Here is a 27,964-nt window from a genome sequence, read left to right on the forward strand (position 1 = left end):
GAATGGGCTACTTCGACTACGACCTTTGACTTTGAATCGAACAATCGATATTCAAAGTCGATGGATTTCACTTTGACGGTCGAATATCGAGGGTTAATTAACCCTCGATATTCGACCCTAGGTAAATGTGCCCCTTAGTATGCTAGTAACTTTTCAGTTGGCCTTTATTCTTAATTTTTTATAGTTTCTGAATTGCCTTCTTCTTTTGACTCTTTCCATCTTTAAAATGGGGGGGTATACAATACTTCTCTTTCTATTCAGACCCTCATCCAGTTTATATTCCACTCTCTTATTCAAATCAATGCATGGTTGCTAGGGTAATTCAAGCAACCAGATTGCTAAAATTGCAAACTGCAGAGCTGCTAAATAACACAAAAACCACAAATAAAAAAATATTGCAAATGATCACTCTGTAGACCATACTAAAAGTTAATTTAAAAATGGACAAGCAATTTCTGAATATTAAGATGGAGGTGCCCACAGGAGCATTGGTCTTCTTTATCTGGCATTGATCAGATAAACGTTATTACACAATTACTGCATTGGTAAATTTGGGCATAGTTGGTAGAGACTAGATCTAAAAAGTATTTCTCCTTTTTGGGGGGTTATTTAAATTCCCCCCAAACACTTTCTCTTTGTGAGATATGTCTCCTTGTGGTTGGTATTTCACACATTTTTAACTTCTGAGACAAATAGAAGGGAGAAAGTCAAATTTTTTGCCTGTATAACCTATGTATAACCTGTGGGAGGAACAATCTCCATGCTTCATATTGTACGGGTAGGAAACGTATCTGCATCATGTAGAATATTTCGTGCCAAATGTATACTTAGCATGGGTCCAAGCTGTGATCACTATTTGTCTTAAACCTGATGTGATATTGAACTGGTTTACTCAAAACATTTCACTCTTAGCCCAGGGCAGAGACTGCCAAAGTGTTTAAACATGACTCTCATTTTTGCCTTTTAATAGCAGCAAGTCTGTGATTCACAAACTGCATTTGAAAATAAAATGAATTTCCTGATTGGAGGACACTGCTGTCGCTTATTATTACCTTTTTTTTTTTTTTTTTGCTTTAGTGGATAAAAATCCACTTTAAAAGAAAACTAGTACAGGTATCTAATCCGTTATCCGGAAACCGTTTTCCAGAAAGCTCTGAATTATAGGAAGGCCATCTTGACTCCTTTTTAAGGCAGAGACACATGGTCAGATTCAGGGAGTTTAGTTGCCAGGCGACATATCTCCTCTTCTCTGGGGGCAACTAATCTCCCCGAACTGCCTCCCCGCCGACCAGAATGGAAATCGCCAGCATGATGGCACTCAGAGCGCTTCATTATCTGAAGTTGCCTCATGAGGAAACTTCGGGCGACTTTGGAAAATGAAGCGATCCAATTGCCATCCCACCGGTGATTTACATTCTAGCTGCCAGGAAGGCAGTTCGGGGAGATTAGTCGCCACAAAGAAGAGATTTGTAGCTGGGTGACTAATCTCCCCGAATCTGACGGTGTGTCTCTGCCCTTAATCAAACAATTCAAATTTTTTTCTTATTATTTCCTTTCTCTCCGTGCCTTGTACTTGATCCCAACTAAGATGGAGGCAAAACAAACCTATTGTGTTTAATTAGTGTTTAAATTATTTTTTTTAGTAGATGTTCCAAATTAAGGAAAGATCTTGTATCCAGAAAACCCCATCAGCATTCTGGATAACAAGTACCATACCTACTGTATGCAAAAAGCAGTGCTGAATTCCACAAATATCAGATACAAATAAACCACTTTAGGGGGTCACATATAAAGATCACCCCAACTACACACTTAAAAAAGGCAAACAGTGGTTCTGCGAAACTCTTTTTTATGTTATGAGTTGCAAATAGCTGCATAATTGAACCAATATGCCAATTTCTACTTTTCTAGTTGTGTCTACTTTTGTGCATGAGAAAAAGGGATGGACAACTGCTGGGAGGACCAGGAACAATGGGTGGAGCAGTGGGACATGGATCATAATCGGTTTTAATATATTCTTATCAATATCAATAAATAATGTGCAACTGAAGGGTGTGTAAGTAAAAAAAGCCTTACATTGTGCGTGTGTGTGTGTGGGCTGCTGTAAAATGCCATCAGCAGTTCAGGGACTCCATTAGGGGGGTACAGAGGGTACAACTGTACCGTGCCCGGGCCTAAAGGGGGGCAGCCAAAAGCCGTGCTGCCTCTTCGTAAGTCCTGTACCGCAGAAGTTCCAAAAAGAGCCGAGCTGCCAAAGTCCCGAAGCCGCAAAAAGACTCGAAATTACAAAAAGAGACTAACTTGGCGTCCTGAAGCCGCAAAAAGACCCAAAGTCAGGAAAAGAGCCGAATTTTAAGTCCTGAAGCCGCAAAAAGATCCGAAGAGATGAAAAGAGCCGACTTTGCAAGTCCCAAAGCTGTGAAAGGACCAGAAGTCATGAAAAGAGCCGAAGTCCTGAAGACAAGAGTTCAGTTTTACTGAACACCAATGTGGGTTTTTTTTAAATATTCTCTGGGGCCCCAATGTTTTTTTTTAATTGGTAAGGGGGGCCCTGGAGCCAACATTTTTTTTTTACTTATGGGGGGCCCTGACCACCAATGAGTTTTAAAAAACTTTTATGGGGTCCGTGGCGCCAATGATTTTTTTTTTTAAACTTTTATGGGGGGCCCTGGCACCACCGTTTATTTTTAACTTATGGGGGGGCCTGACCACCAATGATTTAAAAAAAAAAAAAAAAACTTTTATGGGGGTCCCTGGCTCCCTGACAATCAATGGCTTTTTATAACTTGTGTGGGTTTATTGTTTTTAGTGCTGTTGTCTGTGTGGCCTTTTAACTGTGGTCTGGGCGGGATCTTGGGTTGGCGGGGCCGCTGAAAATGTTGTTGTAGGGGCCCCTTGATTTCTAATGGCGGTCCTGCAACATTTTATTGGGTGAGTGGGGGCTGTTCGGCTATTGTGAACCTCAGTCAAACGCTAAACTATAAAACGTCCTGGTCGTCGCTATGGGACTGCCGCCTATGTCCCCTCGTCATGGAGGTCAGGACAGTGAGTGTCAACATCCCCTCCACACAGAACTACTTCCCTTCCGTGCGCACGACCGCGCCTATTGTCTGGCAAGTACCGCCTACTTTCTGGCACGCTGTAGCCCTGCCATGCACAGAGCTACCCCGTACTCCTCTCCTGGGCTCATCCGCGCGGACATCACAACCCTCGCCAGTCCATTGGTCGGGCGGACTCTACCATTTTGACAGGGGTGTACGCAATCGTGGCTTCCTTACGCTTTAGTGCTTAATGTTAGGTCAACACCCCCCTGCCGCTCGCAGCTAGTGGTACGGGCTGGGCCTCGCTGCTTTTCGTTGTTCCCGGGAGCGGAAGAAACCAAGTGTCCGGTGCGAGGTGAGGGGGGTGCACAATAATGTGAATGAGTATGTTTGCAATATGCATGCATAGCTGGATCTGCGTGGCGTTTAGTGTACATTGTAACGGTGCATTTTGTGGTTAAATCTGCCAATAATACCTAGTCGTACCTACTGTGTAGCTGTAGCTTCTGCTGCAAATGTCTGCTTGTAAAATAGATGTGTGTGTGTGTGTGTAATGAAGTCCTATAACTTACCCTTTAATTTTATTTTATATTGGAATAAAAATACTGTGGGTCTGCACTAGTCTTTATGTAACCTTATGTATATAATAGGCATCCATGGAAAATATTGTGTGCATGTTGATCCATTTTTGTTATTGGCTTCCTGCATTATATGTCATGTATTCTGGTCTGTTCATTTACACAGACATTTCTCTGTTGGCCACATCAGCCTTGTGATATAACTCACATATAAGTGTGGCCTTCAACTGAATGCTTCCAGCAGCCTTCTACTTTCACGCTGAGTCTGGTGAGGGATGCTGGGATAGGCAACAAAGCCACGGCTGCTGCGTAGATGCAAGTGCTGCATAACTGGTTGGTGCTTTATAAGTAAATGATGATGTCTCTAGATCCATAGATTAAAAGCCACAGGTACAAAAGAACCCACAAATTGCTTTCCATTCTGTGGGGGGTTTACAGGGACGAGCTACAGCCGTGGAAAACGGTATTGCTCTGATGTCATCAGGAAGGGATTTAATGATTCCGGCCTGGGTTTATTTAAACGTCATTCCCCTGGGCTCTTAACATAAAGTAAGGTCTGTAATATGGATCATTATCACTCTAATGACATGGGGGTTTCTTGACTGATTGTGGACCCCAAACTTGGATTGGACTAGCTCAGTCTGGCCCAGGACTTGGTGGCCAAAGTGGACCAAGATCCACTCATTTGGTGACCTCTCCAAATGAGCAGAACTTTAGGTGTATTGCTTTACTGTTCATTTTCTGAAGCTGCACGCGTGCTTAAGCATTGAACTGCCCCCAGCTTAGCATGTCGGAGGATCGGCAAGGGTTAACTAATCTAAAGGACTGTCTTTTCTTGTTTTTTATATTTTTATGTCAGAGGGTCATGCAGCCTGAGTTAGTGGAGTGCCACATATACCTACACACACACAGGATGCGTTTTGACCTCCACTGTCCTCTTTTGTCACTGTTCATGTTAATAAATGGAAGGCACCCTGGCTAACTCACATGAAGAGGAGCCAGAGGTCCCCATGTCTCTGCACAGTGTGGATCAGCTAGGACACTTGTGATGAGCGTTGCGTCTGCTGCTGGCCACCACTCTTTTCTGCAGGTTGGCAACAATGGAGAAAACTGGAAGGTGTCCCTGGACAAGAGAATGGTCAATGCTAGCTAACTGCATGCGGCCTTCCAGTTGATTAATATGGCTCCCTGTACAATAATTTGGTCCACTGAGCACTTGAAACCTTGGTTATTTGGCTTACTCTATGGGGAAAATATAGTGGTGTATGTGATACAGACACAGGTCCTATCTTTGTTGGCAATTTGTCTTATCAGTTTGACTTGGCTACTTGGTACAGTTTCATTAGCGGTATATGGATCTTTCTCTGCCGTAATATGACAACACCCACAGATATGCAAACAAAGAAGCCTTCTAAAAGGCTCATTATAAATATAATAGGTCCAGGATGAAGCTAATATTAGGTGGTTTATTTTGTTTGTGAGAATAAGAATTTCTAGTCCGTTGATCAGGGGTAAGGCCATTCAATGGAGGAATCAAGTGCTCAGGATTAAAGCCAGAAACGTATGGGAAAAATGGCTATTGGTGCAAGGCTGTTTAGTCAATAATTATATTCAGTTTTGTTAAACCCAGATTGAGGCTATAGTTTGGGTGGACAAAACCTCCCATCTGTGCAAGAGCGGGTGTTTTGGGTGTTGGTGGGATGCTGGTAGTTGTAGTCGGGATCTACAGGTTACACATCCCTGATAAACCACAGACTTGTATATCCCCTTGTTGAACATGAGTTCAACAAACAGAGCTGTGCTGAACAAACTTTTATGCCTATTGCTTTCATCACAAAAAAACATGTTTTTGTTATATCTTGAGCTAAAAGGGCCAAACTGGGAAACTGAGGTAGATAATTAGATTTACACAATAGAAAAAAAGTATGTTGAGCACAAGCCCGGTTTATTGCTCTCATGATGAACAAGGGGGTATTCTTCCCTTTTCATAGTTATGGAGTCATACATTGTGGAGCTGGAGGTGTTGAGAGTTGGGATAGAAAAAGCTTAGCTTTGGATATATGTAGTTTCATGTGCTTAAGTCCAGTGTTGTTTAGCACATTAGCAACTTGGCATGTAGTATTGTACATGTGGCTTTTTGCATCAAGGAGTTTTTAGATTTCTTCAAGTAGCCTTTTGGTATCAGCATTGGTTCAGTGTCTCCTTTCATCAGTGGCAAGGTAGTAGATTCATGGAAACGTTCATCTTGCTGCTGTTCCAAGAAAGGCAATGGCAGACATATTTTATCCCTCAAGTTAATGGTCCTCCAGGAATATCTAGGTCAATAATCATGCATCCCCAGTCTCACACAAACTGTCCTTTGGGCTGGGCAAGGTGTTATTGTGATAAGATGGAGGTGTTAGAGTAGGTAAAGTTATTGATGTACTAAGTTTAGGTTTTAGTTTGAGCATTTGGAAAAACTCAAAGATTTTAGGCAAGTGAAAGAGGCAAAATACCAAAAAAAAAGTCATTAGGACTGGAGAAGGTTGATATGAACAAGGAAAGAGACACTTTCAAGTGAATTGTACATATTTTAATTGGATATATGGATTTTGTCATTTCAGTTCACATCCATAGCCAGCAGCATACGTTATATATCCATATTAAATCTGTACCGATGACTAGCATATGTTTAGCCAGTGATGTTCATAGAATTCCTTCGGCAAGGGCCCTGGCATCCCCACAATATAAGCAAAAAAATCTCTTCCAATTGTTTTTCATCCAATTCCCCATCTCTGCTGATATCACTGGTAATGAGGTCATACATGCCTTGATCTGCTTGTTTTTGGCACCAGACAGGTGCATCTTTATCGTGAACGTTTTTTCCAGGGGTAATGTTCAGATAGCCTTAGAGGCCTGTATAGACCTATTGGTAGGGGACCAATTTGGCCTAGCCCTATCAATATATGTCTTTCTGGCCAAGTATTGTAATGCCCATCGGCCATTGTTCAGTCACCAATGACAATGCCTATGTGATTTTCAGCTCAACAGGCAGCAAAGCACTAGCAATTATGCTCTCATGGCAGTTGTCAATAAAGGGAGTAAATGGTCAATTTTCTTCATGTCTAAGTCTCCAGGTTATTTATCATTATACATTATCTGAACAGGCTAACAATTTGGAGATCCTAGTAGTGGAAATCATTGTGAAGATGTCTTCCTCTGCCATTCATCTGACAAAATCAGAAGGTGTAGAAACGTAGGAAAAGGGAAGAACTTGGAACGCGACGGTAACCAAATTGCAAATCAACAACACAAAGCGTTATGTTGGTACGTTATTTTAAATAAATATAAGATTTGACTCTGCTATACTTTCTGACTCCTCCACAGAGTGTCATTGACACAAAGTTGGAAGACACCCAGTCATGGCCTCCCACTATCTCCCTGATCCAGGAGAGCCCCAGACCAGTCTTCATGTCTCCCCTGCACAACCGCAAGATGGAGACAACGACTCCGGAATAGAAGATGAGCTCAGATTAGAACAGGCAGACTCTACAATTTTCTTGGCTTTTAAAGGAGATATTGGAGACACTGACTTCCAGCAAAAGCTAGACAAGATCCTGAATACTGTGCCGAACCTTGTTAGCATGGGTAAAGCAATCCACTTATTCAGGGGCATTGGGTTGAGGGGGTCAAATACATAATTTTCCATGTTGCATGGGCTCCCTTTGCTAGCCTTTAATATGCAATTCAACTCATTCAGATTGCTTGTCTTCCCTCTGCAGAGTCCGATCAGCTGAGACTTCAGAAGGTGGAGCCGTGGAACAGTGTCAGAGTAACGTTTAACATCCCCCGGGAAGCGGCTGAGCGTTTGCGCCTCCTTGCTCAGGGTAACAACCAGCAGCTACGGGAGTTAGGAATTCTCTCTGTCCAAATTGAAGGTATAACCGTAATCGCTGCTTTTGGTCTTTTTATAATTTGCATCATTTGCAGTTTTCCTTATGTTAAAATACATTTTTGGAGCAGTACGATTGTGTGCATATAACATTCCTTCCTTCTGTATATTTGTATTGAAAAATATGGGTGTGAGCAGGCATACTACCATAATGCAAAACCTTTGCAATAAATTCATATTTTTGATCAAGACCTGTGAGTGTGGATTTCCTTCAGTATATGGGCATCTCTTGTTATGTGGACTGCATACAGGCTTAGTGCTTTTGATAAGAGTGCCAGTATTCTTATGCATATTTCTTATTTTCCATAGGGGAAGGTGCAATAAATCTAGCTTTGCCCCACAATCAGGGACAGGTGCGGATGAATGGTCCAGTGGCAGCAAACAGTGCTATGAGAATTGACGGCAATTTTGCAATGCAAGGTGGAACGGGTAAGTTAGAGGCCTTCAAATGTTTTGAGTTCAGGCAGCTTTCATGGTTCAACATTTAGTCGCAGTGGTGGAACTACTGGGGGAGCCGGGGGTGCGAATGCACCAGGGACCGTGCCCCTTCAGGCCTGTTGGCGGTTAGCAGGCCTGTTGGCGGTTCACACGCATGCGTATCCGCCAAGAAGATCGCTTCTGGAGGGGGTGAAGGCCCGCACCCAGGCCTGATGCCACATAATTACTTTACCCATTAGTTTATAGCAAGGTTAGAAAAATGTATACTTCAGTAACCGTGTACACTAGTAGGAACTGATTTATATATGCCCGTTAACATTTCAAACCTAAGCCACCAGGTTCACCATCAGTAATCAAGGGACCTCATACTGCTAAGTTAGCAGGGCTCTGCCTACTGGTTACCTGGTGTACCTTGTCAATAAGAAGAATGGGGCCCCAATGAGGAAAAAATGTCCAGTGCATGCATGGTATGTCCCTGATCTACTTGGCTACTCCTACTTATACCAAATCCACTCATTGTGAGACCCATTCCTTCACGATCCACATATTGCATCTCATGTGGCTCCTAACTGAAGTACCCCCACTGATGGCGGGCCAGTATTCCACCTAAAGGGTGGATGAGATTCATCAATGTTTGCTGCATTTGTTTATATCAGGAAAATCAGCATTTTTATCTCTTTCAGCCACGGTAGCTATGAATTTTATTTTCAACTCAAGTTTACCATTCTGGTTCTAGTACCAAGTGCAGCTGTTGTCTGTCTACTGTCTATGGTAGAACTGCTCACAAGGGGTTGGCTAAGTGCATGCGTTGCTGCCTTGCAGTGCTCTGGAGCTGAGTCTGACTTGGGCACTGTCTGCAAGGAGTTTGCATGTTCTTTATGGGTCTGTGTGTCAAAAGGTCTTCCCTTGTGATCCATTTAAATCACCTCTTCATTGCTTAGGCATCATCAGGATGAACAGCCCTGCAGTGGCCATGATGTCTCAGGGTGCTAATGTTTCTTCTGCTGTGATGACTCCTGGTGGAAGCACTGATCTTCAACCAAGAACACCCAGGCCCCCCTCGCAACAAGGTACACATAGGGCAAAGGCACAGGGTTGGAGAGCTGCCTTGCTTATACAGATTACCACCTCTGTAGTATACAAAGCCTTTGAGCAAAACATTGTCATATTTTCCATATCTGGTAGAGTTTTCTTAAGTGGAAAGATAAATAATTTGCAGCTCCCTGTTGTCAGCCACTGGGACTTCTCCACTGGGGAAGGTACAAAACTGCTGGGTGGTGGCTGCAACAGAACGCCAGTGATCTCTCTGCAAATTAATTCAGACAGGGATAATTGCATTGCACCTTTTAAGATGACTTGGCTCTGGAATGGTGCACACTACACAGTTGTACCATATACGTGTAACAAGCAGTTATATCTGCACAGCTGAGACTGTAGACATTTAACCAGCGTAAGATAAAACATAAAGAAGAAGATTTGCTATTATCATTAGAAGGGAAATGTTTAACTAAGTGGACCATATTTTCTCAAATTTAGCTGGGCAACCCTGAGCTTCATAGGTTAGTCTGACAGAGGGAAGAGACGTATTAAAGGGGCTGTTCACCTTCCAAACACTTTTTTTCTCCTGTTCAGTTGTTTTCAGATTTTTCAATTGCTTTCCTTCCTTTTTGTCATTTTTCAAAAATTGAAGCTTAAAGGAGAAGGAAACCCTTTTGCAAAAAACCCTGATAGCCTTTGCAAGATGTTTCTAATATAATTAGTTAGCCAAAATGTAATCTAAAGTCTAGAGTGAATGGATAATAGCTAGTAGAAAAACTCTTGGAGGTTTTTAAGGTGAAGAAGGAGAGCAAACTGGAAAAGGGTGGACAGAAATCTTGAAGCCTTATGAGGCTATAATAGTTAGTGAGCAGGTAATAAAATCTGGTAATTTCATGTAGGGCAGATTTTTTTTATGTTTCCCGTTACTCAAATCTGAGGGCTAATCGAGTGAGACCTGGATCAGCCTCATCAGATGTGGGAGGGCAAGAGCTTCTTTAGCTATGGGGCTGTAAGTGTACTCCATGAAAATTGAGGGAATTTGTTGGCCTAAAGGAAGGGAATGAGAATATTGTGCACATTTTGAAATACAGTGTTGGGATACTATAGAGATGGAATTAATATAAAAGACAGGTTTGTTTTCCCCCACAATGTGAGACAAAGTCTGGACCAGAGAGCAGTTCTGAAATTGGCCTATAAGAGGAACAATATAATCTTCAATATAAGTACATACGTCAGCTGCCTAAATTTAGTGACCCATGTGTGGGGAGCATGGTGGCTGCCCGGGTTACCTCGGGCTCTCGGTCGGCTTAACCCTGGCAGTGGCAACAGAGGACAGTCCTGTCTTGATCCCTGAGCCTGGAGCCAATGTCATCATGGTGGGCTTGTAGGTGGGGTGAATACTTGCCTGAGATTGGTCTATGTGGATTTTTCAGGCTTGAATCCATTCGGGTGGTTTAAAGACGGAACTACTGGTGGCATGATTATAACCAGGACAAGGGGTAGGAACCTTTTTGTTTCCCAGATTTTGTAAAGTAACACCCCCCATAACCCCTACATCTGTAGAGCATTTGGGGCATTGATGGGAGTTGCAGTTATTCAACTGTGAAAGGTTGTTGTGTGATTTGTCATTGAGTGGTTGTATATTGTTTCCCCCAGCAGATACAATCAATCCTCTCATGTCCAGCTTGAATGTTCAGCAGTCAAATCACCCTTCTGGTTCCTTGGGCCCCCAGATCCATCCCATGCAGAATGTGGTTGTCAGCAGACCCATAAATCCGGCCAACTTCCAGCAGTTCCAACAGCAGACGCGGCTTCCCCAACATACACAGGTCTCCCAAGGGATGCGGCAGTCCTTTGCTGGTCCATCGCAAGTTCCAGTACCCCCTGGCTGGAACCAACTTGCCTCAGGGGCTTTGCAGCCTCCTCCTGCCCAAGCAGCCATTGGTACACTTAACCAGGGATGGAAGAAGTCTCCATTGAACACAGGTCCTGTTCAGCAACAGCAGTTCCCTCAAAGACCTTCATTAGCCACAGTGCAGACACCATCCCATCCCCCACCTCCATATCCATTTGGAAGCCAGCAAGCCGCCCAGACACATACCAATTTCCCTTCTATGGCCAACCCAAACCAGTTCAGTGGCCCACCAATGAAAGCTCTGCAAGGGGGGCCATCTAGGGTCCCCACACCTCTGCAGCAGCCTCATCTTACTAATAAGTCTCCTGCTTCATCGCCTTCATCATCCTTTCAGCAGAGCTCTCCGGTTTCTTCCCCAACTGTGAACCAGGTGCAGCAACAGGCCATGGGACCACGCTCAGGGCAGGCCACGCCTATGCCACAAGGGTTCCAGCAGCCGCCAGTCAGCTCACCCAGCCGTGGGGGGATGATAGCACAGGGAAATGCTGCGGGGGGCTTCATGATGCAGCAGGCACCTCAACAAAATCAGGGACCACAAGCTATTCATACAGGTAATTGTTTCCTTAAATACCAAGAAAGGAATATAAGGAAAGTCACAACATTTCTGTCTATCAGAATCAGAACTCCTGAGAGGGAGGAAGGAGATCTATTCTGGCAACAGCATATTTTCCATGAACTAGATTCCATAGTACAGGTATGGGATCCATTATCTGGAAACCCTTTATCCATAAAGCTCCGAATTACGGCCATCTCCCAAATAATGCAAATTTCCTTTTTCTCTGTAATAATAAAACAGAGACACCTATGACTTAAGTGCCGGAGGGTACAAAACGCAGAAGGTGGGCCATGTGGGGTCAGTATGTACCAATTTTTAATATGAATATTAATAAATAATTTATTTTTACTACAAATAAACCTTGGGACATATATCTTTTGATATATTTTTTGCAATAATAAAACAGTACCTTGTACTTGATCCCAACTAAGATACAATTAATCCATATTGGAGGTAATACAATCCTATTGGGTTTATTTAATATTTTAAATTATTATTAAGTAGACTTGGTAGACCAAGGTATGGAGATCCAAATTGCGTAAAGATTCCTTATCCGGAAAACCTCATCCCGAGCATTCTGTATAACCGGTCCCATATCTGTTGTGAAAATACTATAGTTGGTCAGAAAAGCATTGCATCTAACCTAATAATTATCTATTTTTATATTTTATTTTATCTCATGACTAAATCATTAGGCTCTCCAGGCATCAGTGTTGTAAAAGTAGGAGTAGCGTGTTCTAAGTACAATTTTTTTTTTTCCATAGGGGTTACCAAGCGCCTCCCCCCAGGTTTTCAAGCAGGTCAAGGAAATGCTAATTTTCTGCAAGGCCAGACACCACCCGGCACAGCAGGATCACCTTCTAACGGTGCAGGACTGCAGCAACAAGGCAGTACGGGTGGACAAACAACAGGTACACACAATATTACATGGAGGTTCCTGACACAAACAAGACCGGAATCATTTTCCAAGCAGCTGTCTAAGGATAATAGGGGTTATTTTGTTCTGTATGGATGGATTAATGCTAAAGGTGGCCATAGACGCACAGATAATATCGTACAAAACTAATTTTCATACGGTATTCGGTGTGTGTATGGTGGGAAAAGAACCGACTGATATTGGCAGAAGAAGTGAATATCGGTCGGCTCATCGATTGGGCCAGCCAGAAAATTTTGATTGGGCGACTTTGAAGGCACCCAGACATCGCCCATTGTTAGTGCTGAATCGTCAGATACAGGTAGAATTCTATTGTTTCTTCCTGTAAATCTACCTGTGTATCTGATGATTCCGCTCTACACGTGTGTATTGAAACAAACAATCTTTCTTGGAAAGATCTTTTCCAAGAAAGATCGTAATTGTTACGTCTATGGCCACTGTGTAGTTGCTCCCCCTAGTGGTAAGAAAGATTAAAAGTAATGGGAGGGAGACATAACTGGGTTTTTACTACAGCTATAGCATTGTAATAGTTTATTCTGCTCTACTATATATGTTATTCCACATTTTATCCATGTCCAGTAGGGGGCTCGGTGAATGGATCTTCACACAGTCAGATGCAGGTGTCACATGGGGGTCCAAATGTAATGCAAAACAACCTGATGGGAATTCACAGCAACCTGAATAACCAGCAGGCTGGCAGCAGTGGAGTGAATCAGGTGAACATGGCCGGTCTGCATGGACAAAACCAGCAAGCCAATCAGTCACATCTTCTCAGCATGCAACAGCAAATCATCTCTTCCCAAGGCCAGATGGTGAACCTTCAGGGGCAGGCCCCACTAAACACACAGGCTCAACAGATGGTGCTCTCTCGGAATCAGCTTATGCCCCAGGGACAGATGATGGGAACATCTCCAGGCCAAAACCTGGGGCAAACATCTCAGCGCATGACCCCACCCAAACAGATGCTACAGTCACACAATCAGATGATGACGTCCCAGGGTCAGAGCATGATGCAGCAGATGGAGCAGATTATACAGGGAAATAAGCAAGGTTTCAGTGCACAGAACCCAGCAGGGGTTATGGGTGGGCCCAATCAGATTATAAGGGGAGCAAATGCTGGACTGCAGAATGCCATGATGCATTTTCCTGGACAGGTTTCTCAGCAGGGGTCTGTAAATAACACTTCCCATGGGGTGAACATGCAAGGACAGGGACTTCGAGCCCCAATTCCAGGGCAACACTTGCAGCAAACACATGGGGACAGTGTGACACAACCTGGCAGTGATCTAAACGCCCTACTTCCGGATCTTTCCATGCCAACAACTGGCAACATGGCTTCACAGCACATGCAGAACATGCCAGGAGTTTCAGGGCAGCATTTTCCAGGCCATGGACTACCCTTCGGCTCTCCATTTGGCCAAGGGGGCAATGGAAATCAGATGGGGTGTGGCCAGAATCCATCCTTTCCTATTAATAAGGATGTGACCCTGACCAGTCCATTACTGGTGAACCTGCTGCAGAGTGATATCTCAGCTGGGCATTTTGGGGTTAACAGTAAGCAGAACAATGGCAATCCTGCCAAACCCAAGAAAAAAAAGCCACCAAGGAAGAAGAAGAACCAGCAGGCTGAGGAACAAATTAGGTGGGTGAGATGCATCAAATATATATTTAGTTTCCCTTAACATGTTATCCCATTTGCAGTACAGACTATTTTGTTGTTGCTTTGGCAACACTAAATCGATTCTGCTTTGTTGTTATAGTTCCTCTTTAAACAACTGATATTTGTGCAAATCAATGGTTATAGGAACCCTACTGGATGAAGCTATATCATTTACTGTTTCTATATCTCATTTTTTCAGTGCCACTGAACCCCGCATGGAAGACCCGGACCCCTTGGGGATAGTAGGGGATCAAGGAAGCACTGTGGAGACCACACAGAAACTCAATGAATTTCCCAACAGGCCAGCAGGTCAGAACCTACATATTCATATCTGTCGTAACTCCCTATGCTTAATCATCATTCCATTTAATAAGAACATATTTTTAGAAATCACATTAAAGGAATTGTTCGTTATAAAAATAAAAACTGTGTTGAAATGTTTCTAATATAGTTAGTTAGGCAGAAATGTAATGTATAAAGGCTGGAGTGACTGGATGTCTAACATAATAGCCAGAACACTACTTCCTGCTTTTCAGCTCTCTTGGTTTCCACTGATTGGTTACCAGGCAGCTCAGATACAACAGCAAAATCACTGAACAGTTATGTCCCATGCAGGGCCGGGCCATGCCGGCCAGGCGCCCTAGGTAAACAGGCGGTCCGGTGCCTGCTAGCTACGCGCATGCGTAAACTCCTGCTTCTGTGCGGTGCGCATGCACACGAAAGTGGGAGTTCGCGCATTCGCAAACCGACGCTCTCACGCGCATGCGCCTCTTGACGTTTGTGCACGTAAGCGCAAATTGATGTTCGTGCGCATGCATGGAGGTACAACTACGGGGCAAAATAGAAGAAACTTTTCTAGAGAGGCGACCGGATATGGGGTAGGTGTCAGAGAAGGCATGTGCCTGGCGCCCCCTAGCTTTTGCGCCCTAGGCACGTGCCTACTCTGCCTACCCCTAGTTACGGCCCTGGTCCCATGTGCCCCCTCCCCTTAAAGTCACTGACTAACTGAGAGTTAGAGAGCTGAAAAGCAGGAAGTAATGTTCTGGCGATTATGTTAGACATACAGTCACTCCAGCCTTTATACATTACATGTTTGGCTAACTAACTATATTACAAACATTTTTTTATTTTGCACAGCCTATCTATTTACACAGTTTTTATTTTTGCACTGAACTATTCTTTTAAAGATCCAAGAGGCTACTTATAATATGCAGGTTGTTTGCTACATGCCAGAGCCTCTAGATTTCAAGGGATATCCATGGACTTTAACATTGTACAGTACATAGGGATGGCATTTAATTTTGCCAAGATCGCTGTATTTTTGGAGCCACAGCAGTACAGTTATTCAGATGTGACACTTTTGAGATTGTGTGAAATCCTAATGTCAAAGTGATATAATTATGGCATCAATGGTTATTTTCTATACCTGTATGTCTGCTTTAGTTGCTGATGCCTTGTTAAGATCTATTTATACTTTATAGAAAGGCTGCCAGGATTAAAAAAAAAACAAGGATTTGGTTTGGTATTCGGCGGGATCCTAGCAGTTTCTATAGTATGTGGCTGAACTCAACTGAATCCAATTCCTAAAAGACATGTGCCTTAAAGGAACAGTAACATAAAAAAATGAAAATATATATTGCCCTGCACTGGTAAAACGGACGTGTTTGCTTCAAAAACACTACTATAGTTCATATAAACAAGCTGCTGTGTAGCAATGGAGGAAATTGAAAAAAGGCTATACGGCACAGGTTAAATAGTGGATAACCGATAACACCATTACGTTCTACGGAGCTTATCTGCTGTGTAATCTGAGCCGTTACTCCTTTGAATGGCTGCCCCCATTGCTACACAGCAGCTTATTTATATAAATGATAGTAGTGTCTCTGAAACACAGGTGCAGGGGAACACTACATTATACTGTATTACTTTAAAGGAATTGTTCAGTGTAAAAATAAAAACTGTGTAAATAGACAGGCTGTGCAAAATAAAAAATGTTTCTAATATAGTTAGTTAGCCAAACATGTAATGTATAAAGGCTGTTGTAATTTGATGTATATTATTTCAGTCAGATCACTACTTCCTGCTTTTCAGCTCTCTTGGTTTACACAGACTGGTTACCCTGGTTACCAGGCAGTGACCAATCAGAGACTTGAGGGGGGGCCACATGGGTCATATCTGTTGCTTTTGAATCTGAGCTGAATGCTGAGGGTCAATTACAAACTCACTGAACAGAAATGTACCATGTGGCCCCCCTTCAAGTCGCTGACTAACTCAGACTTATAGAGCTGAAAAGCAGGAAGTTGGATTCTGGCTGTTTTATTAGACATCTCTTCACTCCAGCCTTTATATATTACATTTTTGCCTAACTAACTATATTAGAAACATTTTTTATTTTGTACAGCCTATGTATTTATCCAGTTTTTCTTTTCACACTGAACTATTCCTTTAAAACACTTTAATTTTTTGATGTTACTGTTCCTTTATAGGCAGAATGAATGCAATTTATTTTCTGATTATACAAATTAGGGTTTGGATACAGTCTATTATTTAGCTGAATCTTTTGTAAACAATTTGGTATTTCGCCAAATCTAAAAATTACAAATTCAGTGCATTTAGACAAACGGAGCCACACTATTTTCTATTTAAGTAGTTGGTACACATTAAAAGTTTGGTGAGGTCCTGAAATGAGTGGATCTTTGCCCGATTTGCCACCTACATTCTGGGCCGAATTGGACTGATCCAGTTGTTTGGCCCCTGGACCAATGATTACATGGGATGGTAAAGGTTACTGACTCTCTACCCACCAGACCTAGTTTGCAAAATATTGGCTGATTTATGGGGGACACTCCTGCAGCCTACCCAATCCATATTTGGCCATAAACCATCCAGATATCTCTTAGGCAGGTTAAAAAAAATTCCATCTGGAGGCCAACTGATTTCACCCAGCATGTGGGTGGCCAAATTGAGCAAAGATTCACTCGGCTACAAGCATATCTAGTGGTGTATGTATAACAAACCAGGCCAGAAAGCTAAACCTAGCAGTGTACAGTGACTTAAAGGGATACTGTCATGGGAAAAAAAAAATTCAAAATGAATCAGTTAATAGTGCTGCTCCAGTAGAATTTTGCGCTGAAATCCATTTCTCAAAAGAGCAAACAGATTTTTTTATATTCAATTTTATAATCTGACATGGGGCTAGACATTTTGTCAATTTCCCAGCTGCCCCAGTCATGTGACTTGTGCCTGCACTTTAGGAGAGAAATGCTTTCTGGCAGGCTGCGGTTTTTCCTTCTCAATGTAACTGAATGTGTCTCAGTGGGACATGGGTTTTTACTATTGAGTGCTGTTCTTAGATCTACCAGGCAGCTGTTATCTTGTGTTAGGGAGCTGCTATCTGGTTACCTTCCCATTGTTCTTTTGTTTGGCTGCTGGGGGGGAAAGCGAGGTGGGTGATATCACTCCAATTTGCAGTACAGCAGTAAAGAGTGATTGAAGTTTATCAGAGCACAAGTCACATGACCAGGGGCAGCTGGGAAATTGACAATATGTCTAGCCCCATGTCAGATTTCAAAATTGAATATAAAAAAATCTGTTTGCTCTTTTGAGAAATGGATTTCAGTGCAGAATTCTGCTGGAGCAGCACTATTAACTGATTCATTTTGAGGATTTTTTTTTTCCCATGACAGTATCCCTTTAATATTCTTCCCTCAGAACTCAAGGATTAATGGGTATAAAAAGGAATTAAACTTAAACTCTACACCAAATGCTATTTGTGGCTGTTTTTTTACATTTTTGTACTGTGACAAACAGAACTGAACAAACTTGAATTCCTTAAAGAATGTATACACAATTGGCCGATTGTTAAGATCTGTGTGTGTCATTGTCTCTGGTGTGTGGGTTTGGAGCAAGCCTGCTGTAATCTCCTTTATCTGGACTCTTTCTATATCAGTATAGAGTTCTTTCTCACACATTACATTACATTTCAGCAACTGAAAATAACTATAAATATGATTTTATAACCTTCACAGGAAACGTTTATTGTGCTTAGCCACAGGATTTCTTGTTTTGGGGGAAAATTGATTTAGAGACAGAACTTAATTATATAAGAAGAAAAAAAAGACTCCCTTTTCTTTTTCTGGCTGCTGTACTTAACTTTTTGACTTTTAGGGTAGGACTTGACGACGCGTTTGGAGCTGTCGTGTCGGCTCCAATCGCGTTGTCGAGTCCTACCCTCGAAGTAGCCCAAACATTTTCATGGTTTTCATAAAGAAATCATGGAAATACTAAACAGTAGCCTTATCCATTCTTTCATATCTATTTATTTATTATTTTTTTGTGGCAGTGTGTGAAATAAAATTATGTTTTGTGTGGAACCTATTAACTTTGTGGGTAGAGAAGCATGTTTGTTAGAATAGGCAGAGTAAGGGATACGTTTACTTTATAATATATGAGTGATACTCCGAGTACCCTGTATACACGTAACTCAGCCTGCAGCCTTGTGCCTTTATATGTTCACAGTACCCCTCAGTGATTTCTAATATCCTTATAATTTACAGTAGGGGGTACATTATCCCTTATAATACATGAGTGATACTCAGAAGTACAGCTCAGCCTGCAAACTTGTGCCTCTATATGGTCACAAAACTTATCTTTATCATTTACAAATGAGGATACATTTTTCCCTGTGTAAAACCTCCTGAGCATGGTTCTGGATCTATAGCAGAGTGACTGTTACTCATTGTTTCTATATATCTGTAACTTTGTTATGGGTCAAAGGGGCCCATCCTGAAGGCCAGTTAGGGTGAGATTTGGGGTGAGTGTTATTTGTGCCATGGGTACCCCTGGAACTATAGCAGGGTAACTGTTACCCCAATGTTTCTATATATGTTTTACCTTGTTATGACTAAGGAGTTACAGCCTGAAGGCCTGTTAATGTTTGACATGGGCTGACTGCTTGTCTGCTGCCCTTGATAGTCCTAAAATTATAGGAGAGTGACTAATATTTATAATGTATATATTATATATATATATATATATATATATATATATATATATATATATATATATATATATATATATATATATATATATATATATATATATATATATATATATATATATATATATATATATATATATATATATATATAATCTATCTGTTTTTATTTTTTTAGGATTCCCGCCTCAGCCAGTAGAGCAAAGATCCTTACAGCAGATCCCTTCTCAGTTAATGCAACAGTTGGGGCAGCAGCCACAAAGTCAGGGAGGGCAGACGCAACAACCAACTCCTCCTCAGCAAATGATGATGATGCTGATGATGCAACAACAGGACCAAAAATCTGTGAGGCTTCCTGGGCAACAAGGAGACTTTAACCGCCGGCCATCTCTAAATTCCGAAGCTCAGAGGATGCCCATGCAGCCTGGTGGCAATATGCCTGTTATGGTGAACATGCCTGGATCTGGCTCAATTCCACCTTCTCCTGACAAGCAGAGGATGCCAATGGCGCCTAATGTGTCTTTGGGAAATAATGGAAGGAAGATGGGATTCCCAGACAGCGGTAATCAGTCAGGGTCACCATTGGGTGAGATGCCTACAACATCCGCTCTAGTGGATATTCCAGATCAGGCAGCAGCTAGTGGGCAGCAGAACAATATGGCACCTCATTTGCTACTTTCCCAGAATCAGCTGATGATGTCTGGGAACAAATCAGGAAATCTTTCTTCTATGACTTTATCTCAAGGGGCCAATCCCCAGCAGCAGCTTGCCAACTCTATGCCTGGACCTCATGGGCACCATTTTTCAAGTGTACAAACTCCGTCGCAAACATCGAGACCAAAGACTCCAAACAGAGCAAGCCCAAGGCCTTACTATCCTCAAACTCCCAATAATCGTCCTCCAAGTACAGAGCCTTCTGAGATCAGCCTGTCTCCAGAAAGACTGAATGCCTCCATTGCAGGCCTCTTCCCTCCTCAGATAAATATTCCATTGCCTCCCAGGCCTACATTAAACCGAGGTTTTGATCAGCAAGGGTTGAATCCAACAACCTTGAAGGCCATTGGACAAGCTCCTCCTGGACTGACTGTAACCAACCCAACTGGTTTTGTCCCATCACACAAGATGGACATTATGGCAGGGAAACAGACAGGCAGTAGTGGGAACAAACGAGCAAGCCCTAGCAACAGCAGGAGATCAAGCCCTGGTTCTAGTCGTAAAACAACCCCTAGCCCAGGCAGGCAGAACTTAAAGAACAACAAGTTTGTGCTTGGGCCACAACAAAACCCTGGAATCCTGCACAACCTGGAGATCCAAAGAAATTTAATGCAGGCTCAAACTTCAATGCAGTCCCTAGTCCCTGGACCTCCAATAGGTCCATATCCACCAGTTTCTCTATCAGCCACATGCAGTATAACCGAAGAGAATAAGGATAGCTCAGCAATGATGCAGGAGACAGAGAGTCAGGTAATGCAAAATGCCTTTAAGGAGCAAGCTGAAGCAGAACTTAAAGCTATGGTTCAGCAAGAACTGAAGATGTCTTCTGAAGAGATGGTCAGGAAAGAACTCCAGCCCATGGATCACTGTAAACCTCCATCTGCAGAAGAGATCAAGACTATGGTATCACCAGCAATGAGAGATGCACCGACATCGCTGAGTCAACTGTTGGATCACTCAGCTGCTCCCAATCTTACCATCAAGACTGCAGTAGTACCTATAACTGAATCACCTCCTTTACAGCTGCTTTCAGATGATCCCAAAATTGCTGACATTCCTCCTGTACCAGAAGGTACAAGTAGTAGTAATAGTGAAATAGTATCCACACCCAATCCACTTTTACACACTGGACCACGTGGAGACACCATGGAACCCAGTACAAATGTGTCTCCGAACCTTCCATCTTCTTCAGTGAAACAACCAGCTGGCCAGACCTCTGTTTCCAGCTCAGTGTCTCAGAACCAGATAACCGTTTTTGTCACTTCAAACCCCATTACTACTTCCTCAACCACAACTGACCCTATGACTTCCCACCTGCAGCAGCAATCATTGATGCCAACTGTGGTGAACGTGCAGAATATGGGCAACAAAGTTATTGTGTCCGAAGGGCAGCAGGCTTCCCAGTCAACTGTGCACTCTCCGTTTATTACTCCTGTTTTCTTTAACTCTCCTTCCATCATACAAGTCATGAAGGGATCAAAGCAAGGGAACTTGCCAGTTTCTGCGGCAGCATCCAATTCAAACATGGCTCCTCAGTCTGTGGCAGTTGTGGGGTCTTTACATATTCCACAGAATATTCAGTTGTCTGCTGGAACACCTTCTTCAACTCCACCTTCCAGTACTGTTTCCAGTATGCATACAACTCGACCAGTTCTAGTTAACCCTCCTCAGACCACTGCACAGTCTCCATCTGTTGTTCTACCACCAACACCTTTTAGAGAAAGCAACATAGAAGATGTTAGTTCTCAATTGGGTGTAACATCTGACGAATGCCCTCCTATACCTTCACAGTCTGTGGCTTCTTCAACCTGTGATAGCATAAAGAACTCTTCAGCATCATCCAAGGGTCAGCCCAAGGTGATCCAGACTGAGCAAATTCTATTCACAAAGGTAAAAAATAATTTGTCAGGTGGCACAGGAACAGGCAATTTGGAAACCAACAAAGAAGAACTTGAAGATGGAGACAAAACTCCCCCATTAGCTAACTTGGCTGCTACTGATCCAGAGGTCACCACTGCAATCTCTGCTGACTCTTTGTGTCCCACAAACACCAGTTCTGTAGGAGTGCCTGCTCCATCTGCTGCTCAATCATCAATCCAAGGGGAGCTCAGAAATGTAGACAACACTGTACCAGAGAGAAATGACAGCACATTGGACACTATTTCGACTGAAAAAACACATGAAATTGGTATGTTGTATCAAACTAATAACTATTACATTTCCATCAAAGTCTGTGTATTGGACTAGCTTGCAGCATTTTTATTGTCCATTTTATAATGATGTCCATTCCACTGTCACTCTAGTTTGGGAAGCAAAACAAAGCACTGTTATTCTAGTTCACAGTTTGTTTTCATTTGTACCCCAGTCTAAAAGATCATGTTGCCCCCTCCACCAGCCTAATTGGTTGACTTTTCATATTAAGTACATTTATTAATTATTTTCAACATTTTCTGCATGTTAAGTCTCCTCCAAAAGTACGAGACAAGAGGAACGACCTGCAAGCAACAAGGAGAGTGCTCCAGAAAAATCTGGTAATTTTTAAAAAAATATCTGATATTGTTCTTCTGTCTTGTATCTAGGGATGCACCGAATCCAGGATTCGGCCTTTTTCAGCAGGATTCGGATTCGGCCGAATCCTTCTGCCAGGCTGAACCGAATCCGCATATGCAAATTAGGGTTCGGATTAGGTTCGGTATTCCCCCAAATCCTTTGCGAAGGATTCGGGGGTTCGGCCGAATCCAAAATAGTGGATTCGGTGCATCCCTACTTGTATCATATACCTTTCACTCTAACTCCTCTGGTACATGAGATTTACACTGACACTATACTTCTGTGTTTATAATAACCGCACATCAGCTTTTTATTAGCCATTTTGTTTTTGTTTAAAAATTTTATGTCACGCTCGCATTTCTCTGCTTTCAGCCATTGTTGTTTTTCTGATTTGGTCACTTCTCTATAGCAGTAGACACTCCCACATTTTCTAGATCTTTACAAACTTCAAGGATTAATAGATTTTCCACTCTTTCTTGCAGAAGGCGATACCCAAGATATCCCAGAAAGGTAAGCCACGTTTAATTTTACTATCAGCCTACAAGGGAAATTTTAGAATGAGATTTTAAATTGATACTGAGTGATATGTGGGATTTTTTTTAATAGTAGGTATGAATATGAACTGGAAAGTCCATGTATATCTGGATTGTTCCCTGTTTTGGTCTGCTCTGTTTCTTTTAGTTCTGCTCATTCCTTCTAATTTTCTGTTGCTCTTTTCAACTACAAACCATAGTGAAGCAACGGAGAGATCAAAACCTTTGAGCCGGAGAAACTCCAAGATAGAGGAGCCCCAGGAGGTGTTGGAGAGTGGACAACGCAAACGTTCAGCCCGTCCTGGCTCCGCCTCTGCGAAAGGTGAGTGCAGTACTTTTACACTGCCAATTGCTACATGTCGGTAGAGGTTCCAGCACTTATATCTGGGCATGACCTGTATAGAAGAACAGGGTTCTTCACTGTGTTGTTGTTAGACTTCAGCTCCCATTATCCACAGCAAAAGGCAGGGCTTAGCAGTTAGAGTGAGGTTGCTGCAGTCTAAACATTATCATTTTATATGCCAGTTCTCACTTCCATTTGCTTGGCCATATGTTTTTCCATAGGGTTCAATAGAACCTAGACACCTAATATGATGGCACGCTGGTAATATCACTTATCCAAATAACCCACCAATGACTGAATGCATTAAAGACGCATAGAAATGTAAGTTCTGTCTATGCCTGCATGCCTGTAAGGACTGAATAAGGAGAATATCTTTGTAGCATATGCTACGGCAATTAAATGTTCACAGCTTTTGTCTGTAGGCCAACTTTCAGAGGAAGGCGATTTATCACCTCATCCAGGGAGATATTTTCTTTGGCACAGTCTCTTGCTCATGCTTCTATAAATGATTTAAAGGATAACCATCATCCAAATAAAAAAGCCTTTGTTTCTTTCTATATTTAAAACGAGTGCAATAACCTTAAGTAAGAAAATCATTACTGTACTTACACTCAGAAACCTACAATCAAGAGAGGAAATTACATTTTTTTTTTCGTGATGGTTTTGGCAGCTATGTAAATGTCACTTTTAATTTACACCATAATTAGTAATAATAGTAACAATTAGTATCTGTTCTGCAAGTATTGACCACAATTTCCAATGCAGACACCCATACCGTAATAGTACTTGCCTGAACTGGGGATATAATACAGTCATATGAAGTTTGGGAACCCCTCTTAATTCTTTGGAGTTTTGTTTATCATTGGCTGAGCTTTTAAAGTAGCATCTTCCTTTTAATATATAACATGCCTAATGGAAACAGTAGTATTTCAGCAGTGACAAAGTTTATTGGATTAACAGAAAATATGCATCATGACAAAGTTTATTGGATTAACAGAAAATATGCATCATAACAAAATTAGACAGGTGCATAAATGTGGGCACCCCAACAGAGATATTACATCAATAAATCTCAATACTTCTCTCATTTTGCAAATGTAACAGCCTCTTGATGCCTCCTATAACCTTTAATGAGTGTCTGGATGGCCGTATTTATGACCGTTCGTCCATACAAAATCTCTCCAAATTCAGTTAAATTTGATGGCTGCTGAGCATGGACAGCCTGCTTCAAATCATCTCACTGATTTTCAATGATATTCAAATCGGGGGACTGTGACGGCCATTCCAGAATATTATACTTCTCCCTCTGCATAAATGCCTTTGTAGATTTCCAAGTGTGTTTAGGGTCATTGTCTTGTTGGAATATCCAACCCCTGTGTAACTTCAACTTTGTGACTGATGCTTGAACATTATCCTGAAGAATTTGAGCATATTGGGTTAAATTCATCTGACCCTCGACTTTAACAAAGGCCCCAGTCCCTGAACTAGCCACACAGCCCCACAGCATGATGGAACCTCCACCAAATTTGACAGTAGGTAGCAGGTGTTTTTCTTGGAATGCGGTGTTCTTCTTCCGCCATGCAAATCGCTTTTTGTTATGACCAAATAACTAATTTTTGTCTGATCAGTCCAAAGCACTTTGTTCCAAAATGACTGTGACTTGTCTAAATGAGCTTTTGCATACAACAAGCAACTATTTGTGGTGTGAGTGCAGAAAGGGCTTCTTTCTCATCACCCTGACATACAGATGTTCTGTGTGCAAATTGCTCTGAATTGTAGAATGATATACAGATACACCATCTGCAGCAAGATGTTCTTGCAGGTCTTTGGAGGTGATCTTTGGGTTGTCTGTAACCATTCTCACACTCCTCCGCATATGCACTCCAACTGTGCCCGTGGTCTTCCATTTCCTGATTACATTCCTTACAGTTGAAACTGACAGTTTAAACCTCTGAGATAGCTTTTTGTAGTCTTCCCCTAAACCATGATACTGAACAATCTTTGTTTTCGGATCTTTTGAGAGTTGCTTTGAGGATCTCATGCTGTCACTCTTCAGAGGAGAGTCAAACAGAAGCACAACCTGCAATTGGCCACCTTAAATACCTTTTCACATGATTAGACACACCTGCCTATGACGTTCAAGGCTTAACAAGCTAATCCAACCAATTTGGTGTTGCCAGTAATCAGTATTGAGTAGTTACATGCATTCAAATTAGCAAAATTACAAGGGTACCCACATTTTTGCACAGACCGTTTTTCACATTTGATTTTATTTCATACAACTGAATACTGCTTCACTAACAACTGAATACTGCTTCACTAAAAATGGCCTGCCAGGTATGGTGTAGGTTGAGAGAGGGGGGGGGGGTTAGTGTCAGGTGGTTTGGCATTTTGTCCACTTGCACATCACAAGTCAGCCTCAGTGTTTACCTTGTGGACCACAAAATGGATCCTAAAATGTTTCCTAAAAGTACTAACCAGGATTTATTGGGCTGGGTCCACCAATGAGTCCTTTAGATCAGAGCCACTGACCCAGAAGACAAAGTAGGGCCTATTATCCTTTATCTCAATGGCTTGTTAACATTTAATGTGCCTGCAGTTGAATTAATAAGAGGCAGAAAAGATAAATAATTTTTGATGGAGGTCCATCTATCCCTGCTGTGATGTGCACCAGCCAGAGAGCTTTCCCTTTAATAACATTATGACAGGTGGACAGGGGCGTTCTCTTCTGAACAACATCGGTCAGAAATCCTCTTTTACCATTGCCCAATAATGATGCTGTATAATGAAAGGGGTTGATTATGTGTATTCCTTTTTCATTCACATTGAAGGGCTTTTTGTCCCCAGTTTCCCAATGAGCTAATGCTCCGCTGCTCAATTCAAATGAATAAATAAATGCATTGTTTGTTGTTACTGGTCCATTAAACTGTATTTGTCAATGGCGTCACTACACTCTCAGGTTGTGAAAATATTATAAAGCACTTATTCCTGTATTTTCTGTTTTGCAGAATCTGGAGCCAGTCCCACCCAGTCCAAACGAAGGAAATCCAAGTAGAATTTTTTTGTTTTCAACTATGCACCAAATTCAGGATTCGGTTTGGTATTTGCCTGTGTCCCCAGCACTTTTTTTTTTTTTTCCAGGAATAGGCTGAATTTGTTTGTTCTTCATTCATGCTCGGCCAAAGCCAAAATATTAATTATATGTAAAGGCAGCACATTTTTATTGACAGATGAGGTTTCTTTTATTCCCCGTCAAATTTGAATATGCAAATTAGAGCATGGATTAGGTTTGGTACGTGGCTGAATCTTTTGTGTAGGTTTTGGTATTTGGCCGAATCCAAAAATGATGGACTTGATGCATCCCAAATTATTCTTTTCTTTTTAAATTTCGGACACATATGTAAAATGACTGCTAGCTCTATTTTGTTTACCAGTGGGAGATTAAATGGTTGTACAGTTTTAACTGCTTATTTTTTCTGCTTTGAAGGAGAAATACTTTTTTTTTTAATATTTCAATTTTAATTGTCATTAAACCACTTGTAAAATACCAGGATTTAAGAAGAAGAAAAATATACCTTGCTTATAATTTGGTTTTATCTTCCATTTAATAATGTTTGCCTGGGAGCTTTTGTCAGTAGTCCAGCAAAGCTGGCCATACACTGGTAGGTAAAAGCTACTGATTTGTCTTCTTCAGTCCAAGTCAGCAGCTTATTGGCCCTTTAGGAGGGCCTGCCCAATCAATATCTGCCTGAAAATCAGCCAGATATTGATCGGGCGCGTTTAAAAATGATATTGGTTGAGGAACACATCAGTCAAAGTGCTGTTGTATTGTTGAAGATCAGATCCCGCCCAACAGTTGGATAGCTAAATCAAGGTGGAGATGCTGGGAGTTGTAGAACAAAATCTCAAAGACTGTAAGTGGACCAAGACTCATTTAAGATGCCCATACAAAAATATACATGGTCATTTTGCAAGGTCACAAACAAGCATATCTCTCCATGTATGATCCCTCTTGGTCCACTGGCAGCCTTTTAAGATGTTCTACAAATCCCAGCATCTTCGCTTTGAGATCCACCTTGCTGAGATGTTGATCTATAGCTCCCAGCATCTCATCAACAGCAGAAGCATGTCAGTGGTTGATGGCAAGTTTAGGTAGCAACATCTTCAAGACGGAAACGTTCCTATGCCTAAAAAAGCACTAGATAATTGTGTTTACAAAACCTATTTAAAGGGGAAGTTTAAAGATGACTATGTAGTACTTGCCAACAATTTTCTGTTAAGTAGAAGAATAGAAGATAACTGCTGTATTTTGGGTATATTTTGCACTTTTGCAGAGCCTACAACACGCTCTTGAGAATGCTTTATATTTAATGTGAATTTTTTTAAGACAGCCTGTCATTTGCTTTCAACCGTACACACCAAGTTTCAAGGGTGAGAACTACTAAGCTATAAAACCAGTGGATTGGCTCAGTTGACCTACAAAACAAGAAAAAAAAACATATAAAACATGAAGTGGTTCCATTGTTTTGTTTTTTTTTTATGTGAAAAATTTACCGGATGTAAAAACTCTACTTATTTTGTGTTTGTTGAAGTACTGTATTTATATAGAAGAGTATTAATATGGCAGCCGATTAGGAGACGTAAATGTTGTAAATAATAACAATCGTACGGTTAATTTGTTGTAGAATTGGACCAGTGAACAAGTTTGTAATAAATATATGGACATTTTAATTAAGT

General features: G+C 41.7%; 1 protein-coding gene across 8 annotated transcripts; it reads left to right on the forward strand.

Moving 5' to 3' along the window:
- The first annotated feature begins 3,119 nt into the window (after positions 1-3,119).
- ncoa6.L (nuclear receptor coactivator 6 L homeolog) lies at positions 3,120-27,958 on the forward strand. Of its 8 annotated transcripts, XM_041576865.1 has the most exons (17): positions 3,121-3,396; positions 3,786-3,952; positions 6,766-6,885; positions 6,986-7,246; positions 7,381-7,536; positions 7,860-7,979; positions 8,930-9,058; positions 10,460-10,525; positions 10,683-11,492; positions 12,262-12,408; positions 13,011-14,073; positions 14,291-14,400; positions 19,266-21,989; positions 22,264-22,332; positions 22,834-22,861; positions 23,085-23,206; positions 26,236-27,958. In XM_041576865.1, exons 4-17 carry the CDS (start codon positions 7,021-7,023, stop codon positions 26,280-26,282), a joined length of 5,817 nt encoding a protein of 1,938 aa, XP_041432799.1. In that variant the 5' UTR covers positions 3,121-3,396; positions 3,786-3,952; positions 6,766-6,885; positions 6,986-7,020; the 3' UTR covers positions 26,283-27,958. The 8 variants fall into 8 exon arrangements, with proteins under 8 accessions (XP_041432801.1, XP_041432799.1, XP_041432805.1 ...); XM_041576867.1 differs by lacking the exon at positions 3,786-3,952 and having other exon boundaries at positions 3,120-3,396; positions 13,014-14,073; XM_041576871.1 differs by lacking the exon at positions 3,786-3,952 and having other exon boundaries at positions 6,766-6,925; positions 7,049-7,246.
- Positions 27,959-27,964: the final 6 nt, after the last annotated feature.

This window comes from Xenopus laevis, chromosome 9_10L (genome assembly GCF_017654675.1).
Source record: "Xenopus laevis strain J_2021 chromosome 9_10L, Xenopus_laevis_v10.1, whole genome shotgun sequence".
NCBI classification, from domain to species: domain Eukaryota; kingdom Metazoa; phylum Chordata; class Amphibia; order Anura; family Pipidae; genus Xenopus; species Xenopus laevis.